At 43.4% G+C, this 22,645-nt stretch overlaps 2 protein-coding genes across 2 annotated transcripts in view; both read right to left on the bottom strand.

Moving 5' to 3' along the window:
- Window positions 1-22,645, bottom strand: part of DAPK2 (death associated protein kinase 2) — a gene marked incomplete at its 3' end in the record, with an annotated part of 47,082 nt that overhangs the window by 21,645 nt on the left and 2,792 nt on the right. The window contains exon 2 of the mRNA XM_080350860.1: window positions 12,303-12,400. Coding sequence (XP_080206986.1) covers window positions 12,303-12,379 — 77 coding nt within the window. The 5' untranslated portion in view covers window positions 12,380-12,400. The remainder of the gene's footprint in view (window positions 1-12,302; window positions 12,401-22,645) is intronic.
- The window catches only part of TBC1D2B (TBC1 domain family member 2B), a gene marked incomplete at its 5' end in the record, with an annotated part of 38,665 nt that continues 28,388 nt past the window's right edge, over window positions 12,369-22,645 (bottom strand). Inside the window, one exon of the mRNA XM_080350858.1 lies at window positions 12,369-12,400. The remainder of the gene's footprint in view (window positions 12,401-22,645) is intronic.

Below are 22,645 nucleotides of genomic sequence, written 5' to 3'. Positions count from 1 at the left end.
TGTTCCCTTCCAGAAATACAGAATGTTTCAAAAAGACGGATCCAATTTGAAACCACTACTGCTTTGACATGACGTCCATCTTTTTGAAACACCCTGTATTTTGGCCAGCTGTACAGCAGCCTTGTCACTGGTTCAACATGGGCCATCCTCAACTGTGGCAACAGCTCAAGAGTATAAACAACAGCAGCTGCAACCTGTCACTTATAATCTAATTGGGTACAACATCAAATCTGTCCATCATTAATAAGGAAATTTATCCTAGCAATGAAGACAACTTATTATTTGCATTACTACTGTTATCTAGGAGATCTGTCACTGAACAAGAACACAGAGACAACATTCCTGGGTGGTGCTGGAGTCTATTTCCAGAAGCATGCTTTAGAGGAGCACGACTTCAGCTTAATTGTTGCGCAGTTCAGGAGAGGATGTGGAAAGCGTGTAGGAAAGAGATAAACCGGACAATCCAGAATAACTTCTTGCTCTTTTTTCAACGTTTACTTTTAATAGTGGTTCTGGAGGGTAATGCCTTGGGGCAGATTTTCAATGGAGAGAATGACAGAAGTGCAGCCTGCCAGTTCTGAATGCCCCAACGCGGAACAGTGGTACTGCTACGGAGCATTACAATAAAGCAACTCTTCGTATAGGTTATAGGTACGGCTTTATACAAACCTTCCTCTGATATGCCAGAAACACCACATCGCTGAGTTGCTGTCATGTAATGCTGAAAATATGTAAACAAAATACTAAGCTGCCAGTCCAGGTTACCTGACTCCAGCCGGGCTCTCCAAGGCCAGAGCGGGGCGAAGTCAGGAACCTGATTCTGCCATTTGAGAAGAGCAAACCATTTCTTTCCCAAGCACGTTCCGTCTGTTTCTTTATGTCCTGTCCATATTCATCTTAATTCACTAAAGAATTTTAAAAGAGAAGATTTATTATTTTTGGTAGTTGTTACAACTTGAAATTCCCATAGATGATATGTTAGAATGTGTCGACAGGTACACTTCACACTAGAATATGTTTTCAAGGAGTTCTTTGAAAAGTAAGTGAACCCGGCACAGGACAGTGCTCTGGCATTCTGCTGGTAAAGAGGCCCAGATGAGCCAAGACAATTTCCTTTGGAACTGATCTCCAAGGCAGCAACCTCAACAGCTTCAATGTAATTAGGTTCCTACACACTTGATGGAAAATAGCACCTTAGTCTTTCTGTACTTGATTAGTAAAGTCTGTAAAATGCAGGTAATGCTACTGGAAAAATGAAATAAAATTATAAGGGGTAAGCACGCAACTAGACCTACAAATTAATTTCATGCCTCTAGACACCACTAGAATTGCAACTATAATAATTCATATTTTTATTCACTAGGTGTTCCTGTACAAGAATACATGACCAGAAGGGAAACTGAAGCAAAACCTAACAGCACCTCAACCAGTCTTTTCACTGCCTAGATGCACATGCAGACTACCGCAAATACAAGATATTTTAACCCTTCTTGTCATGGAGCACCTGCAAAGTCAGTTGCGGGGCTGAGCATTTAGTTGGGACCCCTTTTGTTTGCAGTTTGGGAGGTGTTTCCTGGAGCTCGCAATGAGAAGCTGCTGAGCTCAGCAATCCCAGCAGCGCACGGCCAGGCTGCGGGAAGGGAACACTCATGGCCTATTGCACAGTACAAATCACCGCAATACTTTTTCCACACAGATTTTTTGCTTGAATGGTACCATAAATATCTATTGTTCTTTTTTTTTGACATTGGTTTTGACCTACAGCAGGTGTAGGGAGGCAAAAATTCCAAAAAAAGTGAAGGTTTGCTCTTTTCATTTGAGAAGAACAGAAAGTAGCGATCTAACGCACACCAAGCTACAGCAGTATGAACATGGTAATACTGACATCAACACATTTGGTACTGCTGCACCAGACAGAAAAGTACATTCAACTGGCGTGGACACAAGCAAATGCTTTTAAGGGAAGTGGAGATGACCTTCCATGCTCCCTGACCTCCTTCTCCCTCATATGTTTTGTTGTTGGTCTTGCTCAAATATGCACTTAGAAATTGAAGCAGAGTTAAAGAAACTATGGTTGGTATGTCAGCCAGCTGGTTTTAACAGTATCATTGCATTCCGGACGCTGTAATGGCCTTGAAGAAAACTTCTCACACCAAGGTCTTAAAGCCATACAAAGTAGGAAGACAACAAAACTCAAGCTTGGTTGCAATTCAGAATTACACTAGGCACTGGGAAGGTAAAAGACACACTGGAGAACTTCCACATTATTGAGTGATCCTGTTTAAATTGCTTCTTTGCCACATCCCGAGGAAGGCAGAAACACACAGAACTAGATGGTTCTGACTTGTGTTTACATCCAATTGCAAACACCATTCTGATGTCAGATGATTTTCTACAGAAGAGCAGGGTAAATGTTTCAGTCCCACAGCATCCTTCCCCACTAGCCAAAACATGCTCTAAAAGCGACATGTGGCACACAACAACATAGACAAAGCATGAAAAAACCAACAGCCTGCTATACGAAGAAGCTACAGGAAAACGAAGCTTTCGCAATATAAGAAGGTGTTGACGGTTTGAATAAAAACAAAGGTTTCATATTAGTCTTTTTTCTTCACGTAAAAGACATTCAGTCATGAGAACACATGGCTAAAAGGGTTTATTTGCTATTACAAACCCTGACCCAAACAAAGACAAATGATATGTGGTTGCCTGTGCTTAGGAAGCCAAAACACAGCTTAGAGATCTAATTTTAGGTTTACTAGACTTCAAAAAGTTGGCCAGTCGTTGACTCTCTTTCTCTAATTGGATGATAAATTGTTTGGTTCCTTGACAGCAAGAAAAAAAAAGTGACACCCTATCCAGTGTCATGTACTCTCTGAGCTCTGAGTCATTAGGATATGTTTAACCCTCAAAACAATTTTATTTATGTTTACTGACAGCAATCCCTTACTTCAGTCTATGTCATTGGTCAAGCCAGCTTCACCTTCTGTTAGCATCACAGTCCTCTGTCCAGTGAATGACCTTACAGCATCCTCTGCTTTGATTTTGTAAAATCTACATTTAGAGGCAAGTAAAAACATTAACAATATATTATTAATTCATGATGTGTACATTAAATCTCATGTGTACACAATCACAAATAATCATGTGTAGCTAACCTGAATGCAGGACTTCTCTAAATTCAAGAGGCGGGTTTATTGAGTTCCAGCAAAAAAGGGTAATTGATTCTCAGTTATAACAACTGGGTTTATGTCAATAGTTTTGTTCATCATGCCTTTTTGATGCTATTAAATTCAGATTGCTTTTAACTGGCGATCTCGAGCTTCAAAAGTCTGCATCTTATTACTTTTCTATCTTTTTCACTCCAATTTCCTTTGCTTGGAAAACCTACATTAATAATTTTATCCTTTCATGGCTGCATTTTGTTAACTTCCAAAACAAAGCCCTTGAGAATCCTTGCTGAATGCCTTTCTTAAAAAAACATCAAGCCTGAAAAAGCTGTTTTCCTCTCAAATTTAAACGATTAGAGCAATTGCTCTACTGCATGTAATTTTATCAAGCTAAATACTCTCCTCCCTCTTTCCTTACACTCCAGAGCTGACTCCTGCTGGCTGTCATTGCTCCGGATGCTCTTCCCAGCAGAGAGGACAGCAATCTGCTGGTAATTTCTCCTACAACCCAGTTTTCAAACAAAGTGGCCACCTTCCTTAAAGCAACCACGCAGAACCTAAACTATGGCAGATTATGACAGAATGATCTAAAACTTGCCTAACAGAGCATTTAACAGGAATATTGCTTGGCTACCAAAAAGTAGATAAGCTCTTAATGTGTGTGAAAGATACAGAAGTAAATCCAACTCACCATATATTATGGCTCTCTTTTGAACCTTCCATGCAAGATTATCATGGAAATGTCACTGACCACAGCCCTGTGATGCAGACTGGAAGAAAAATATTATTATACAAGTAGCCACTAAGATGACTTTATTTCAGGCTCAGTAAGTGCCTGGGAAGTATCAGGGTGACTTCTAACCAAACCAGCTGATGTTATAGACAGAAGTACCACAATACCACTACTCTAACAATAAGCTACATTTGAAACCTAACGAGATGCACTATTTTACACAGAAAAAGGAAAAAAAAAATCAGTGGCCACTTTTAAACACACTGGCATTTTCAGTATTTGATTGTGCAGTACTCTGGAATACAGTGAGTTTCCAGGGTAAGTTTCACTATTCAGGACAGGGAAGTGCTGAGCACCGTTGGACATAGGCTGTGTCTGACCAGGTCACTGTCTGGCATCTTTCACGCACACCTTTTACAGCTCGTGCAAAGGTGACCAACGTATCCCAGCCCAAAAATGACCCCTGTGTCCACTGCCAGAGGATAGTCAGAACAGCAGAGGAATATGGACTTAAACACGAAGGTTCTGGTTTACTGGAATAAGTAGAGAGCAAATAAATCATTTGAAATCCAAAGCAAGATTCAATAAATCTAATGTCTCTAAGCAATGCTATGAATTATTACCAACTATCAATCAGGTATGTTATCTGCACTACAGCCAATTAATGCCTTTAACACCATTTTGGGTCATTAGCCCTGAGTCACAAGAAACCATGTCATTTACTGAATCATTGCCAGCGTGTCCTGAAGCTGTTGAATGGTTTTGGAAATTTCCCAACCATGCAGCGACAAGCAACGTGGCCCTTATCAGCTCCTGAGGTTGGAGGAGCAGAGTCTGCAGCGATACAGCACGAGCTCGGCAATTCTGGTGAGTTCCTGAGGGCCTGGCAAGCGTTTTGTGGAACCTGACGCTCAAGAATAAAATGCACACAATACATTTTTGTCCTCACTTATCACACTTAGGTTGAATATCAGCTCCCTGAGTGGTAGTGAACAGAGTCCAGAGACCTGGGGAAGGTCAAAGCTGACTCATGCTCAGCAGGAATAGCTGGTGTGATAAGCTGTCCCTTCTGCTATGTGGAGCAACACCAGTGCAGACTAACACGCACACGGGAGGTTCGAACACTGCGCCTTTGCGCTTAAAGGTCCAAATCCAGCTAGATGTGGACTGAATGTAACATACCTGGGAGCAGATACATCGTACAAGGGTAGTAGTATTACCGTTAACCAATTTTTCTCCTTCCTCATGTATAAAACAGATAGAAATCACACTGGCATTTTAATCGATATTTTAGGAAATTATCTATAAGGCCAAACCACAAACGGTCACTGAAATTCCCACTTCACTCTTCTTTGTGGATTCTTCTGCTCCACTAAAATAAAGAGGTGGAAGTTATCTCCTCATCTTATTTAATCTTTACTACATTGAAGCAAACAATCTAGTCCAGCAGCAGGACAGCACAGAAGCTACATTAATTCTCTCCACTCTTCCTACATAAGAAACAGAGAGATCAGTGGAAATTCTCCCTTTGTGAGGATTAAACACCCACAAATCTAGGATATTGATGGTAACTACTCTCTCACAAAAGTTGTAGATTGTGTAGTAAGTAAAGATTCCAAGTCCTGGCTTTGGGGTACAGAGCCACCCACTTACAGGGTAACTAAATGTGCACTACGGGCTGCCCAAAAACTGTGACTCCCACCCAAACGTGCTGGCACCAGAGAGAACGAGGGGAGCTACTGGAGTGATTTTACATCTCACCAAAGCATCACTGGGTGCCACGCTCAGCTATTACAACAGGTTTTGACTCCAGCTCAAAACTGCTGATGTTGAGTTTTCAAAATGATTAATAGATGTCACCTGAGCTAAACGAAGCCTGACATCGGACAAGTATCTGCAAACCCTGTTCTGCATAAGATGCTAATAACTTGTCCAATGTTTTATCACTGTCAGTCTATAGTGAGCTGCACTATGTTTATTTTATGTGTATTTTTACTCATAGATAACATTTTTCATTTCAAGAGCATGGAATGAATACCATGCAGATAGTATTTTCTCAGCTGTTCAAACTTCCATCTGCTTTCCACTGCAATGCAAAGCAGAAAAAATAGTTTTGGTTTTACAGAAACAGCAAAGCAAGGACTGCAATTACGCTTAATATTCAATAGTTAAAGATATTACTGAATTTGAGCTTTCTGAGCACATCCACTGGGGTCACTCAGCTCTAGTTATACTTTCAAAGCCAGATATAGACCAAGGAGATACACTGAGATTACTTCTATCACCAAGATGGATGCTGGCAATAAGGAATTCACTTGAAAATAATCTATTTGTTTCTAAGGTCAAGGCCAGTTCTAAATAACCAAGGCCAGTTTTTCTCAGTTACTGTAGGCAGAGCAGCTTTGTTATTAGTACAAACAAAACACACAACAAAAACTCCCACTCTGTTCTCTGCACTTTCTGTAATGAATGAAAGATTTTGGAGAGAACTGAAAGAACACTGAAAACTAGCAGGGATATCTGTTTAAAAAGGAAAAGGCTCAGGTCACTTACTCTACCAGAAGGAATTAAAAAAAATCCAAAAATAGTGATTGTATCAGAGAGCCAATTATAATCACAGTGATGGTGACCAAGTACCAGATGCCAAAACTGTTTCAACAGAAAACATATCAAACACATGACACAGGAGATTTTTGTAACAAGATGTATTAATAGAGGTGCTGGTTAGCGCGCAACAATTAAACTTGCATTTTGCATCAAAAGCAAAGAGTCGCTTGTGTGTGTTATAGGAAAAAATAATCCAAGGTTATTCTTCCAAATTTAAAGAATTAATTCAAAGTAAAAATTGATGTAAGAACAGAGTTAAGTCTCATGTCTGAGAAAGCCCAATCTTCAACAATTTGTATAGATAGAAAAAGAATTCCTGGTATGAAGATACTGTGTAATGCGTGTCAAGGGTAAATTTCCCAGCTGCAATCACCCCCCCTGTTTACCGGGGAGAGTCCACCTGGCTGGGTGACATGACTTTGTATCATAGACTTCCAAGTTCCTGCCCTATAAAGAATACCTGTTATCTCTCCTCCTGTTTTCATTACGTAAATAAATATTTACTAGCTACACCATCAGTACAGCCGTTACGTGCCAGGTCCCAAGGTCCCTTTACCACTGGTAAAATGCTGCATTTGCTGTTCTTTCAAGCTTCACCCAGAAGAAGGTTTCACCCGTCTCAGTGCGCAGAGCTGATCCTCCCCGCCCAAGGGAGCAGGAACCTGTACCTGGAGAAGGGGAATGACACGAGGAGCCAAAGACCGAGCTTGGCTTTAATCACAAAGCCGCACCCCAGGTCAGCAGGGGCTGAGAAACTGGAGGCTGGATTATGCCCAAACTAATCAACAGAAATCACTTTTGCATTAAGGCATTGACTGAATCATGTGGAATTGCTTCCTGTCCCGGTTACACAGAAACAGCTTCAACCAAAGTAAACACCTAATGCGTGCACCTGTTTCAGTCTTCAGTGGAACTGGTATGTACAGTGATTTCGCTGAATTATACAAAGAAATGAGGCACCTTATCTAAAGAGGAAAAAATACAGCAATCTCTTTGAAGTCCAGAGAGTGAATCAGAACTCCACGTATTCTAAAATCCCACCGGAACATGAAACACTGTCATGTAAAGGCAGGAAACAAATATAATCATTCAAAAGGAGCCTGAAAGAATGCTACCACCATGAGAAATAATGGAGGCATCCACCACACCAAATACAATGAAGACTTGCAGCTCAACAAATCATAAAAACTTTTAAAACCAAGCTAGATCGTTCAGGGCAAGGAGGGGACAGCAGTAGGAATAACTCTGCTTGCTCACCAAAATGACCTTTCATCCAGCACAGCAGTGACACAAAGTACAATTTCACCTCTTCTCCTGCTGTTCACTGGACACTCGTAAATTCAAGCAGCAGTAGAAAAAGAAACAGCCGCAGAAACTCGGGAGGGTTTTTTTCTATATTATGAATAACTTTTCCTACAGTAACATATTGATTTCACTAACTCAGCAACCTCAACGCTAAAAATACACATATTTAGAGACAATTTATATCCCTGAGAGTTTAGACTCCAAATAAGAAAGCAATAGGGGAGCTGCACACTCAGTTCTCGCTGTTTCTGCAGAGAACAAAATGCAGAAGATTAAGTAATAAACCCAGTGAAACTATTAAAAAAAAAGAATCACGAGGAAACAACTAGGTAGCGATATTTAAGCACGTACAGCAGAAAATTCCACAAAGTGAAACACAAACCATCCTAACATGCAGAAAAATGTCACAGCCTTGCTGTAAAATTAATTTCCACGGTGTAACCCAAATCCATTCATATTTAGCTCACCTTTTGCATAAACCAGGCACTAACTTTGGCTTCCAGGAACTCTTTAGGTATAGGATCCCACTGAAAACAGTTATCTCAGTACTCATCTAGAAATGAGCATAGCTCCCAGTTACGGAGATGGGCAAGAGACTGGAATGGGAGGCGGTCAGGCTGGCACACGTTGGGGAGGAAGGACAGTGTGAAAGGACAATCATAAGGGGAAGACTCCCTTACCCAGATACACCACTGTAACGTTTGTCTCGTTTAAGTCTGACCTAAGTCCTTGTATGTTGCAGAGAGCTGAGCTGTGCTGAGCAGGACGCTGTCTCAGGACTGCAGGGCCATCCTCACAGCACTCAGCAGGGACACGCTTTCTCAATGAGCACTGTCACAAACAAATCCAGATAGGATCTGGGACACCTCCCTCCCTCAGCCCTGACTTGACATGTAACGGTGACACTGGCCAGAAGGCACAAACGTCAACAGGTCTCTACAGCCTGGCTGGCACCACATTTAGGTGACAGACTAATGACTCCATGGTACAACCTTTTGTAAGTGACACTGCACATCTCCGAAATTCTAGCACTCTGTGTGCACCTACCACCACTGCCAGTGTTTGCTAGTACAGCTGGAAAAGGCTCTTGCAGGTTTGTACAGGAACTCCTTTTGTCCAGTCAGCCAGAACTACCCATGCAGATCACAAGCCCTGAAGCATTTTGCTGAAAGGCTCTCCAGGGAGCTTTACTGCTGCCACTTTCCTGGGAACTCTACCACTAGCTCAGCTGGCCAGTTCTTCCTTCTCCTGGCCTGCCTTGGCCTCGATGGAGTTTCTATTCTTGGTTGTCACTTGCTGCCACCTCTCTTGCCACAAGAATCAGCAGCTATTGGACCTGTTGCATATTCCCAAGTCAAGTTAGCCTTTGCTTCCTCACATTTCTCAAGAAGCGTTTCCATTGCTTTGGCGTGATGTTAGAGTGGCCTGCTACAAACATTCCTGCAAATGGCTGACATCAGGATCCTCCTCAAAACAGGCAAAATTCTTACTAGGTTTCTTAGAAAGTCGGCAATTTCTTATCCCTAATGGCACATGCCTGACTTTTTGTTCCCTGCATTTACCCTTTGGAGAAGCTGAGCAACAGAAATGTCAACCTGAGATTAACATCTGAAAGCCTGAGGGAAGTTGAAGCTAGGCAGCTAGTGACAGTGCAGAGCTGTAGCTATGGAAAACCTGCTCCCCCTTTCTGCAAAGAGTCTCCTCTCACCCCATTGCCTTGACACAGGAGACAACTGTGTTTCCAGCATCCTTTGAGTTGCTTCTAGCTCAGCAGTGATTCTGAGAATGATCTGGTTGAGTCTACAGATGTGGTGTTTGTGGGGTTCTATACAGCTGGATCTGCAGAGCCTGTGCTGCAGCTCCCTTCAACGCTGCACAGCAACAGGAAGGGTCTGATTCCATGCCCAGACCAGCTGTATCTAAGCCTTGTGAAAGAGTGTTTGCAGTATATAATAGGAGCCTCCTCTCCTAAGTGCTGTGCAAAGACTTTCAGATAGACAGGTGCTGGCTCTTCCAGCAAGATCCTGTATTTTAACTTCTGACTGAATGTGAGCTAGAACAAGCATTAGGCCTTTATCAATTATTACTTTTAGCCTCAAGAAATCACAAACTCAGTTAGGAAGACAGGAACAGGATAGAATCTTCACAGACTACTTTTTCAAAACCTTTGTTTTGTAAGTGACTTCTGCTACCAGAATGAGAGCAAATTAATCCTTTTACCTGTCTGTACCTTTCAGCAACTAACAGCTTGTTGCAAACATACTGAACTAATAGAAGGCATCTACAAGTTCTAAGGGCATCAGTCAGCATCGGAAAAGATTCTTGCGTTTCAGTCACCACAACTTGTCTAGTGTGTTATTTGCCTTCTAACAAAGAAAGACATCATTTGTCACCAGCCCTACTCAGTAGTTACTGCTCAGAGATTATAGAGGCATGATAACCCAGTGACACTCCATGTATCACACACAGTTGAAACAAGAGGTCTGCAGAGCTCCTCACCAAATCTGAAAGTGAAAATACACTGATAAAGACAATGTGACATTATATGGATATGTGTAGAATATACAGCTTGAATGCAGAGGAAGGGAGCTAATTCCAAGCTTGCTACCCTCTTTCTCACAATTTATAATTACAGGGCTTTCCTTGAAAAATTCCAACAAGCAGCAGAGGCTTGCTTGGTAACAATTTGCCTACCTCCTTCAGATCTTTCAGGGAACATTTTTGCCTCCAGATCTCAGACCTGAATTTCTCATCTAGAAGAAGTATTACACATAAAACACTGGGAACTGGAACATGGTTCTGTAGTGGAGTTTAATACCCCTTTGTCACGAGAGGATGGCACCTGCTCATGTATGCATCTACTCCAGCCTTATCTAGGGAAGGTCTTTCTTGCAGAGAATACACCCATTATAAAAGGCCACAATTTTAGATTCCACATCTGAGTGTGGTCTCCTCTAAACCCAGCCCATCACCCAACACGTAGCAGGTGCCAGCTCCACAGCGTAACGCTGGGACCAGCCACATTTCGACGACACGTGGCCAGGAGCGGATGGAGAACTCCTGGGACCACACAAGCCTTTACCAGTCCGAGGCCTCTCAGGCAGATTCCAACAGCAAGCGCCAGCCTTTACCACACTGTTTCAACTACACTTCCCCATGCAAAAGGTCTAGTTACTATCAGCTTGAAGACTGAGGTTCATCATCTCAAAAGACACTGGATTTCCAAATCTAATTCACGAACCAAAGTAACCATATGCTACTCAGTTTCCAGTTTCTCATTTTAGCAGTTTGTTACAGCACATACCAGGGCCTCCTAGGTTAAAAGAAGCAAACCTTTTACACCCTGCATACACACACTGAACTGCTTTAGTACTCACTGTGATCAGATTGTCACTTTCAGGCTGATGTTCTCAGGACCAGTCAGTACTCAAACCTAAGCAGTTGCAGAAAATTTAATAGTTGAGGCCTTCCTGAGAGGGGAGGGCATGAAGAAAAAACTAAATGAAAAACCCCCAAAAATCCAGCCCTGCCCTGAGAATCTCCCCTTAAAAGAAATCTTCTCAACACCTCTAAAGATGAAATATCTGGGAGTAAAAAATAAGACTTGTCAGGCAAACAGCTTCAACTGAAGTGTTTTAATGTAACTAAATGACTGGCCCTTGAAAAGGGGGTAATTGCACATACAGAATCATTTATCAAAACCAACTGCCAGATATTTGGAAAGAAGCCAACATGTGTATAGCCCTAATTTAGATATTTGCATATTAAAAAGAAAATCACGAGAGGGCTGGACCCAGAATGGAAACCAGCTATCCTCACCCAGAGCACTGTGTGTTGCTAAGTGATTGGGAGAGCCCTGTGTCACACAGCTCACAAACCCAGCAGAGTGTTTAAGCAGGTGCTTATCATTAAGTGTGGTAATAGCCCATTAACTCCACCTATAATTAATACTTGCCGATAAACCTTTATAAATTAAAAGCTATATATAGGTATTAACAGGTCCAGCTGAAATTTTGCCCAGTAAATCTTTTCAGGAATACATACATAGTGTTTTGCCAGCAGATATGAATGTGATCTGTCAGTGTTCCAAGCCAGTTGAAAATAACAGTTCTGTCAGCACTGTTCAAAACAACAAGCCAAATTAATGTGCTGCGTCTATGGCGACAGCACCATGGGTTCCCATTTCCCAGCTGGGTCAGAGAACGGACAGGAGAACTCAACCTAGAGCACAGACACAGATGACACCTATCTACAAAAGACAATGTAAACACACCTTCCGTTGTCATGATTGCAAGATAAGAAATAGGAAAAATAGTTAGCACGCTTTTAAAAAAATAACCAAAGTGCAGTTTTTGTAAAGATATGTGTTTCTGTTGTTGTATATTACAATTGATTTAGGCTATCATGCAGAGTCATTGTTTTAAGATGTAGGAAATAGCCCCTGTGTCAGCTTTTAGAACAGAGTGGTGTCATCAGTACAAACTTACCTTCCTAGCTCTTCCCCGATTTCATACACGTCCTCCACCTTCTGTTGCTTGAACAAAGCCATATTTGGACTTCTCATTGATGCACAAAGATGATGCAACTGCAATATTAAAGAAGAATGACATTCATTACAATCTTCCAACAGGCAAAGAATTAGTAAAACATATTTCTCGTATAGCCACTTTAGATCCATTGCAGCTCATTCATGCCAAAGTTACCATTAATCTAAAGAATTAATTTAGCAGTCTCAGCCAAATGGTGAGTGTCCAAATCTGGAAAGAGGTGAGTGCCTACAATCAAAGAAGTTTCTTGGCTCTCACTGACACACCTGAGCACATACTTAATCAGAAGCACAGAACACACCCTGAAACATAAATGTGATAGAAGTAAAGCAACTAATTAATAATTTGACAAACTTATGGGCAATAAAGCATCGACACTACACCAAAAAGAACCAGCATGAGAATCGGCATTACAGGCTTCTTCATTAAAGTGCCAGCAGGCAGACCACAAACCAAGGAGACCACAGGGCAGAGCTTCCTTCTCCTCATGTCAGGCAGCGTTTCTGAAGCACACAGGCAGGGCAGCAAATGGAAATCTGACCCACTGCTGCAAAAAGGCATTGTGAATCCATCTGCAGGGCTTTCAGCACATCTTTCATCACACACTAGCTGTTTCAAACGAGAAAAACATGAGCAGCATTTGTTGCATGCATTACTTTGTGTAACTGTGAAATTTGTTTCCTGAACACAACCCTCTAAGATGATAAGCTCTGTGAGGTCTGGGAAGACAAGCCTCGCACTGCAGCATTTGAGGATCTGAGAGTGCATTATGCTGTGCTGCTTTGGGAAGAGAAGATCAGAGATCACATTATTCCTCAAGATGCTCCTACACAACAAAATACACTATGTTAACAGAATGGATTTTAACACAATAACTAGCTGACCAGTTTACAACGTTTGGTGTTTCCTGTGTAGATAAACACTAACATTATCCCCACGGCCCAAACAATATCCACTATTTAGATCAGAACATGGAAAGCACCTGTAAGGCCTCTACCATCACAATAAAAATCTAACTGCACTGAGCCATGCTGTTATTCTCACACACCTCTAGGCTTCAGCAGCACATCTGTACATCTCAATGCAATGCATATTTCCCTGTGAATCCAGACGTTGCTTGCTTCACAGGCACCGGGGACTTCCAGGTTCTATATTTCTATACAGTTCCTGCCTGTTTTTAAATAGTAGTCTTTGGCATCTGACTGTGGCACAGCGCAAAGCACATTCGACAAGTAAACAAAGCTCTGTTTCGATCCTTTAGAAATAAGCTCTACTCAATGTTGCAAGAAGATCCAGCTATTTTGATACATCAGCAGACTTGTAAAATAGGACAAAGTATCAAAGAGCAATTGCAGGGTTCCAGCCAAGTTGAAATTCACGTATTTTTAAAGATTTCTCTTTAACAAAAGTATATATCATAAACAGCAAATACACGAGAAAAGTCTACAACTTGTCAAAACATCCTCATTAGGTGGGGAGCTTCTAATGGCCCACAACCTGCCTACAGCCGGCTCTCCTCTGTGCTCTGTCTTCCAAGATGCAGGAGAAGGTACAGAGTACATGCACTATTCTATGTTCTTTTTTTTCCCCCTTCACTTCCACTTTCCATCCCTATACTTTCTCAGACGCTTTCTGGCTGATGTTTACTTTGCCTATATTTTCAGAGTTTTTCACGATGAAGCCAGGTGACCAGTTCTGCTACTTTGCTCATTAATTCCCTTCACAAGGCCATTTTCATGCCTGGGAAAAAACATGTTTCTTTTTCCTCTCAATGAAAATAAACAACTCCAATTCTGCTTTGTAAGCAAATTATTGCATTCCTCAAGCAACCTTTCATAATCTCAGAGAAAGCTCATTGACCAATATTGCTCAGAGCTTGAAATCACAGTCAATAAATGCCTTAACAGCACTTAGGAGAATGAGGACATCTGGGTTACTGGCTGCATACTAAGCTTATATTGCTTGCAATTGTTCAGAGCAGGGTTTTCTGAGGTGTTGGTGCAAAACCTACTTCAACACTCACAGACTTCAGAAAAAGCAAAAGACAAAGCCAAGCGTTGCTGAAAACCCCAAACCTTTCGCTCATCCTGAATTGCAAGATGAAATACTGATCGCGTGTACAAGTCAGACATGGGAAAATGCCCATGTATTAAGAGATACTGCTGAGACTTGCCCAAAGACTGTAAATCCCTCAAGCTGACTCCTCCCTTCATCAGAATCCAAGGTACGTGGCTATAAAGAACATTAACGCAAACACACCTAAAGGAAACCAATTGTTCTCATACAGTGAGAGGGTTCATCATTCAGAAGAGCAAGTTGAAAACCTTGCTTTGAGAAGGGGGAACCCGCCCAAGATGTCTCTGGGAACACAGTCCCTTTGTTAGAATGACAAGTTTACTCATTTTTGGCATCCTCCAAAGAGCACACTTACTTCTGCAGATGCATAGAATCCATGCAATATTATCTCAAAAATAACCAGAAAATTCTCATCCCTTTTGCTGATCTTTAACTTCTACCCTTGTTGTGCCAAGGGTAAACCAGCAAGTTTACTCTCAACACCAAGGAACCACTGGAGCATCCAAGTCAGCCTAGAGCCTTGTTTTTGAAGACTGAACACAAAACTATTCCCAAGTGTTGAGACCCTGCAGTCGTACCTCTGCTGTGCTGGTGTCTGCCATGTCTATCACTTCACGTTATCATGTAAGCCCTTGCACTCATTACTTCTGCAGAGATCTCCCACTGGCTTTCACCCAGCAGCCATGGAAGCCCAAAACAGATCACACGCTTGATGATGCAAGACAATTGTCATTAGCAAATATACAGCATAAGGGGGATAAGACAGTAAAAGATAACCTTCATGCACTTAAAATTCATCCAAAATAAAAAATGACATTCACAAGCATAAACATAAGCCTCCCCAGATGTTATATACTGATCTTAAGAAACTGAGGTGACTTCACATTCAAAGATTTAAATTACAGTGGTTTTGTTGGACTCTGTTTGCAAATACAGAGCACAAGTACTAATATATCAAAGGAGGAATGAGTGCCTTAATTTTTTTCTCCAGTCAGATGGTGATTTCTTTATGCCGGTCAGCGAAAGTAGACTGAATTAGAGATGGTCATACATCGACTGTCTGTATCCATCCCTTTGCTCTAGGGTTCCTAGCAGGGAGCATTTCAATACAAGGGCAGCTTCTACTCAGCATTCATATTACTTACATGTTTTCATGACACTGCACACTATATATCTACAGTATAAGCATATGATGCTTCACCTTTTACTCCTGTATCCAACTCCCCTCTATACATCCCATATATCACAAGTTGGCAAAGTAACATTAATCCTATGCAAATGATTTTCCGACAGACATGCAACAAAGCTGTAGCAAAACCAGAAAATAAAATACAGACCTCCAAGACTCCAGTTTCAGGCACTTAGAAATATGTCGCCACTAATCTCTTCATGTTCCTAAATTCTGTCGTACCATAAAATCGGCTCTTATTTACCCTAAGAAATTATACTTTCCCATTGTGATCTATGGAATCAATTTAAACACATATTTTATATCAGTGCAAACCCAGGATGTAGATATTCTTATTCCAGTACAGAAGTGTCTTTTTAGTGCAGCTTGTGCTGGGTGTAAAGAAAATTAATCTAAAGAAATCCACTCTTCGAAGAGGGTGACAGAATTCACCTCATGAGGAACAGAAGAAAGTAAGTTCTATTTTGCTCTTCTAAGAAAGGTTTCCCTGCACTGCTAAGTTATTAGCCTGTCATCACCAAATTATTTGATAAACAATGACTGGTCTACACATGTCAAATCCTTGATAAATGTCCACCCACTGCTGAACGAGAGCAGGATTATAGAAAATAGAGGTGAGGACAAAACTGTCAGATCACTTGGCTTGTCACCAGCCTTGCATTTTTTTCCTTAGGGTAAATTATACCCTAAGGAAACCAGTTTCAAGTGACTGAGGTAACAGCTGAATAATCTTACTTTCTCAAGTACACCTGACATGAGCTGAATCACTAAATCCTTTACCAACCTCAGAAGCATCCCCTGTGGCATGTTTTGATAATACAAAACAAGTTATGCTAAAGGAAAATCCAAAACACACATTAGAACAGAACAAAGTAACAATTCCCTTATAAGCTGTTTTTTAAATACTGAAAAATGACCAAAACAATTTAGAATCAAAACTGGACTGGTTTAAATCAGTAATTAAAACCAAACAAACACCAAAACCACCGCACAAACAAAACAACAACAAAACACTACACCACCCCACCAAACAAATTCAAGTGATATTGTCTTTTCGTTTTGGTGCCTTATGCTAAAACTAAGCAGGTTTTCATAAGCATTAAAGTGTTTTCCTCTTTCATCCTTCTCACTCCCACTGAATTTTGTTTCTCTTCTTTTTTTTTGTACTAGAAAAGACTGAGCAACTCCAACAGAAAAAAACAAAACAAAACACACAATTTTTACCCTCTGCTTTCAAATAAATGTAATCAAAGCACAGTCAAGACATTAATTTCAGCATATCCTTATTTTTATGTCAGAAAAAAACAGTAGCCTAAACATTTTTGTCAGAAATCTGAGGGAGCTATTACAAATGACACAAAACACACCCATCATCTGAGCACTTCAGTCCCATTACAGAATCACTGTCCCTGCCACTGACTCCCAAGGGATCCCCTTTCTGACCTCCCACACTTACTCGGCAAGATATACATGTGTGGTGAACAGCCTAAGGCTTCAATTCCAAGCCTGCACTTGAAGCACGCGTACCAAACACGTTAGCTCTGCAGCTAATTCCAGCTCCCCAGCACACAGGCAACTGCCAGGGCTGCCGCTGTAACTGACCCCCGAGCCCTGGCGTGCTGGAGCGGTGAGCGGGGTGCGAACGCCCGGGCAGGCAGGGCGCAGGGGATCCCGCAGTGCCAGCCGCGCTGGCAGGACATCGCGCAGCCCGGCCCTGTGGCGCCTTCGAGGATTAAACATTGCTGCCCCAGAGTCAAGTGAGATCTAGCCCAAGCAAACCACATTTCTTGCACAAGCACATAAGGACAGAGGAAAGTCTGAAGCCTACCAGTGTTTCAGAACAGACACCTCTAGATAGGGGCAGAGTTGAGGTTTTTCCCCAAGCGTCAGGCAGGTGAGCATGCCAGTTTTAGTCTTTTTGCATCAGGTGACTGAGCAGCCAAGGCAGCAGCAATTGCCACACATTTGCACGCTCTTATTCACATCTTCGTTCTTGACTGTCCTCGAAAAAGAAGCAGGCTTGGCCAAACCGGCCCCCACTGTGCTGCATCGCTCGGGACACCCAGCCCACAAATGCAGGTGTTGAGGAACCTACCAGATCCCAACTGAAGCTCCTTGAGGGAAAAGTCAGGAAGGAGCTTAGTGATAAACGCGATGAAGTCGCACAGCGTTTGCTGAACAACATCAGCTGAGGTGTGAACCCAGGACCAACTGTCCCTGACAGCTTTGGTCTGTAACACCAAACAGCGTACTTCTGAAACTGTGGCATTCCCCAGCCCTGCGGGACCTGCTCAGGGATAACTGACAGCTGCTACCGAGATGATGCGGGGAGCCCCTCTTCCCCTGGCTGACAGCTGCGGGACAGCTGGCACACACTGAGGCGGAAACGCCATTAAAGACGCTGTGTGAGCGGGATGACCGAGTCTAAACCCCCCGAGCAGCTGACAGACCCGCAGCACGGCCACCGGGCTGACACCGGCCCGAGCTGCCCCAGGACGCTGTGGCTTTGGGCTTCACCGCCCCGGCAGAGCGGGAACACGGTCAAAACACCTCAGAAACCGGCACGGGGGTGGGGGGGAGACGGACGGAGAGAGAAACAAGGAGAGGAGGCCGCCACCGAGCGGAGGAGCCCCCGGCCCCGCAGAGGCTTCGGACGCCGCCGGCTGAGGGGAGCAGCTCCCACTTACCGCCGGGCACGGCTCGTCCGCGGGGCTCCGTCCGGCGCTGCCTCGGCGCGCAGGGTCCGTGCCGGGCCGCCCTCACCGCGTGTGCCGGGAGGAGGCTGAGGGGGCGGCCCGGTCAGCAGCGGAGCCGCCGGGGCTGCGCCGCCCGCCTCTGGGCGTGAGGGACGGGCGGGCGGAGGGAGGGGCCGCCGCGCCTCGCGCCCCCTGGCGGCCCGCGGCGCCCAGCGCGGCCCCGTTCGGTGGTTCGGTGAGGGGGTCCCCCCGCCCGGTGCACGTGTGGCGGGGAGCCGGCCGCAGGGTCGGAGCGGCGCCCCCCGCTCCGGAAAGAAAACCTGAAATAAACCCATTTCCCAGCGCGGGGGCTGGTGCGCCCCGACCCCCGCGGCGGCTCCCCGGGCGCGAACTCGTGTCCCTGCGAAGACGGCCGGACCCCGCGGGGTTGAGCCGCCTCCGCCCGCCCCCCGCGGCTGGTCCCACAGGAGGGACATGGGGGGAGTGCACAAAAATCCACACTTGCCCTTGTGTCCGGGTCTGTGCCCGTGCGCTCTGGCGCACAGGATGGAGGGATGAACACCGGCTGCCTCTGGCGAGCACCCAGGAAACAAATGCAGCTCAGTGGGGCTGCTTCTGCAGCCAGACGGGACCAGGCGTTCACCTGGGCATCGCTCATGAACCCACGTGGGTCGCTTGCCAGGCATCGACCTCTCCTGCTGGAGAGTCCAAAGTTTAGTCAAGAGCTGACACTGTCCCAGTTTTCAGCAGCATCCTACGCAGTGATACAAACCCATTATTTATTCCAGAAGTCAAAAGGCCCCACACCTCTAAAACAAGCTCTGTCCTCACATGTTTGTTGGCTGTTTAGCTGCATTTCATCAGCGGACAAGCAGAGTTACTCTGCAATGAGAACAGAAAGTGTCAGGAAGGCCACACGGACAAAGGCAATGGCTGCCTTACCGGGCTTCGACACCACGATTTGTAGGTGAAGATGTTGCCTGTGGGCAGCAAACAGTAATTGCAATAAATATTGTGTGGTTTCCCTAAGTATCTTTTGGGCAAGTTAATAGCCAACCTTTATTAACGAGGAATGATGTGGTATTGTTCACACCTTCAAAATCAAATGTAAATGCCAGGCTGTCTTCACTTCCAATTCCCTATGTGGTTAAGATAATGCAAAGCTATGGCAAATTATGATACATAAATATGCAGGCTGTTTCCACTGCAGTAAGTTGCAAAGATAGATACATTTAAAAATATTTTTATAGTAGGCAAGTGCCTAAAGGCAATGCTTTCTATTATCACAGAAACTCGGCTCTGGATTTGTTGCAAGCCAAGAGGACTGACCTGTGCCCCTGCTCACCTGCCTGGGGAGTTCCACCCTGCTCTCCCAATTCCACAAGGAAAGTGGCTGCATCTGATATGGAGAACAGGAATGGGGATCAATAGTAAAGGTTTCAAAGGGAACTGGAAGAATTCAGAAGCCTTTGAAAGGGAAATAAAGATATTTCATTCCTCACCTTTAATGTGACACGATCACACGAAAACTCACTGCAGTCCTCCTACAGAATTCCCAGAGGAAAAGGCACATGAGGAAGGCTATCTCTTCTGTTTCCTCCTAGCTGCAAGGAAGGGGACAAAACAGCATGGTTTGCCCAGAAAGGGCACAAGCGCTTTTTCAAATCAGGACAAGCCCCCCCCAGGCACTGAAAATCCCCTATTTGAATTTAATATCTGCTGGCCAGCCATGCAAGGTCTCCAAGAAGAGCAAGGGTACATTGAATCTCACTCCCTGGCCATGCCCACATGGTCTGCAAGCCGAAATACAGGTTCTGCATAAATAAAAAGTTACCCTTACGTGCTTCTTCAGTTATTGACCCTTAAAACACTAACTCAGACTTCTTTTTAAGAGCTTTAGCAATCAGGGCAAAAGCCTTTAAGCGCATACAAGATATGAATGGAAAGGAAAACTCAAAGCTGGGTAGCATTTGAAGCAGGCAGCACAAGCAAACACTGCAGCACCTGCTGGCCATGCATTTACCAGTCTCCTTTAGGAAGCGATAAAGAAGGAAGCCCATACCTTATGTTCCAAAGTGGGAGTCCCAGGCTTAGATACCAGAAAAATACCACCTGCATTTTTAAAACCAGGCAAATTGCTAATTTCACAGTTTAATCACAAATCACAGTGCCTGAAGACATCACTGGGTCAGCTCATCGGCTCACACCTGAAGGCTTCGTGGCAGCTCACTGCAGAAACGTAACTTTTGTGCACACAGAAGGTTCACCTCATGTGAAACACGGCCAGGATGCAGCCACTCAAGGCTACGAGTATCTTAATGAAGGCCAAAGTCAACCTAATTTTCTGAGGTATATTCTAGTGCTGAATGTTTTAATTACTTCTCTTTACAACACCCCAAACTAATTTAGGGTGGAGAGCAAGTGGGTATGTTTTCATTAAATAACTATTTGCTTTTTTAATATCACATTCACGACATAGTCCTGAGTTTTGCTTTCTAGTCTAATCCTCTGAAAGGCTGGCATTGTAAGTGGGTATAACTCTAGAAAAGCACAGTTCTACAGCTTAGGATCATGAGGAAAATACCACTCTGCTAACTGCCTTGTGATTGAACCTTTTACCTTCTTTTCCAGGGGGGAATTTCCAAGGCAGAGCACACCCTTCCTTTGCATTATCTGAGTGAACGCACTTCATGTGTGGGAATTCTTAAAGCTTCAGCACTACATGGATTCTGCTTCCAGTGAGGTCAAGGAGCTGCAGATAAGGAAGCTATGTTTAGCATTTCTGAAAATCCCACGGAATGAACACCTGATATATTGTAATACCAGCAGACTCGGGTGAGTTTTCTCTCTCTCTGAGGCACCCGGCACAGAGAGCGAGGCTCTGCAGGTATGTGGTCTCAGTTCAGTGCAGGAGAGCTGTGTTTATCCTTTTTAAGTTAATGCATTTCTTAGGAATAAGATATTTAACAGTGTAAGTCAGCTAAACGCAAGAGCCACACTCACACCCTTGTGATTCCACTGAGATGCCTTGAGCTCAGTCTCAAGGAGGAAACGGGAGCCTCAGCTGTTCTTTGAGAGGCCCCAGCAGCTGCTGGGGCAGCACAACCCACTCGAGCTGAACATGCCAAGTATCTACACGAGGACATTGCTCCCTATGTACTCCCTTCCCAGAATTTTCTGTTTACTCCTTTGACTTAAATTTTCAGCATACAGGACAGGAGTTGCTTAGGCCAAGGTCTGCCTCAATTGCTGCTCTTGATCCTGTTCTGCAGCCCCTTTGAACAGCTGGTGCACTCTGAACAGCTTGTCACCCTGTGCCAGAGCCAGAGGACAAGAACGGTGCACTGTTCACCTCTACTGGGAAAGATCTGCTTGGACAGGCGATTTAAATGATCTCCCAACTCTTATTTTTCCTCCCTCTCAAACATTTAGCTGTTTAGTTTTATATCTGAAGTTGATGAGGTACTTGATAGAGGGAATTAAGCTAACTCCAAAATGCAAAAGTCTTATGTGAGAGGCAGACATTGAGGCTAGATTTCCAAATTAATTCAGTACTTGGTTAAATTTTCAAAGCAGCTGCAATTATGCACTTGGCTAGTACAGGCTTCAGCAGAACATCAGTGCCCAGCCTGTCAAGAGGCTTTTGGTGTCAGGAGGTATCATACAAATACACATTTATTGGGAAGTCGAACTAAGGACACCACTCACAAGTTTACCCGGTTAGCATCACCTGCATGCAGCATGTCTATAGTTCACATCTTCACGCTTCAAAGCCAAATGTGCAAATATGTTCTTCTACAGAGACTCTCTCACATCACATTATCAGACAAAAACACCAGCTTTATTACTGGCTTGTTCTGATGGCACCTGCAGTTATTTCCATCTGTTATAAAAAGAAAAAAAGAACCACCATAGCAAGATGTAAAGGAATAAACGATTTATTTTTTCTTTACAATCTTTATGAAAATAACATCACTTACTTTTTGTGATTCAAATTTCTCGTACCGCATATTGCTGATTTCTAACATGGCACTTAAGGGAATATTCACAATTCAATGAAATAAATTGATTAATTTCCCATTTCTCAGTTAAGCACGACAGAACATGACTGAACTGTGGCAAATTTGAGACCACTCATTCATTCATGATGTCTTAAGGAAGAAAACAAATCTTTCCCTTTCTGCTAAAATATCTGACCATGTTTACAAAGACTGAGTGCAAGGGGAAAATCTCGCACAGAAGACACCCAAAGGACAACAAAAAAACTTTTCTATTGATTACACAGCTGATAAAAAACCAAACGAACAAACCAACCAAAACCC

This window comes from Nesoenas mayeri (assembly GCF_963082525.1).
Source record: "Nesoenas mayeri genome assembly, chromosome: 11".
NCBI classification, from domain to species: domain Eukaryota; kingdom Metazoa; phylum Chordata; class Aves; order Columbiformes; family Columbidae; genus Nesoenas; species Nesoenas mayeri.
Note: the sequence above shows the minus strand (reverse complement) of the source record. Positions and strands in the feature narration are given on the sequence as shown.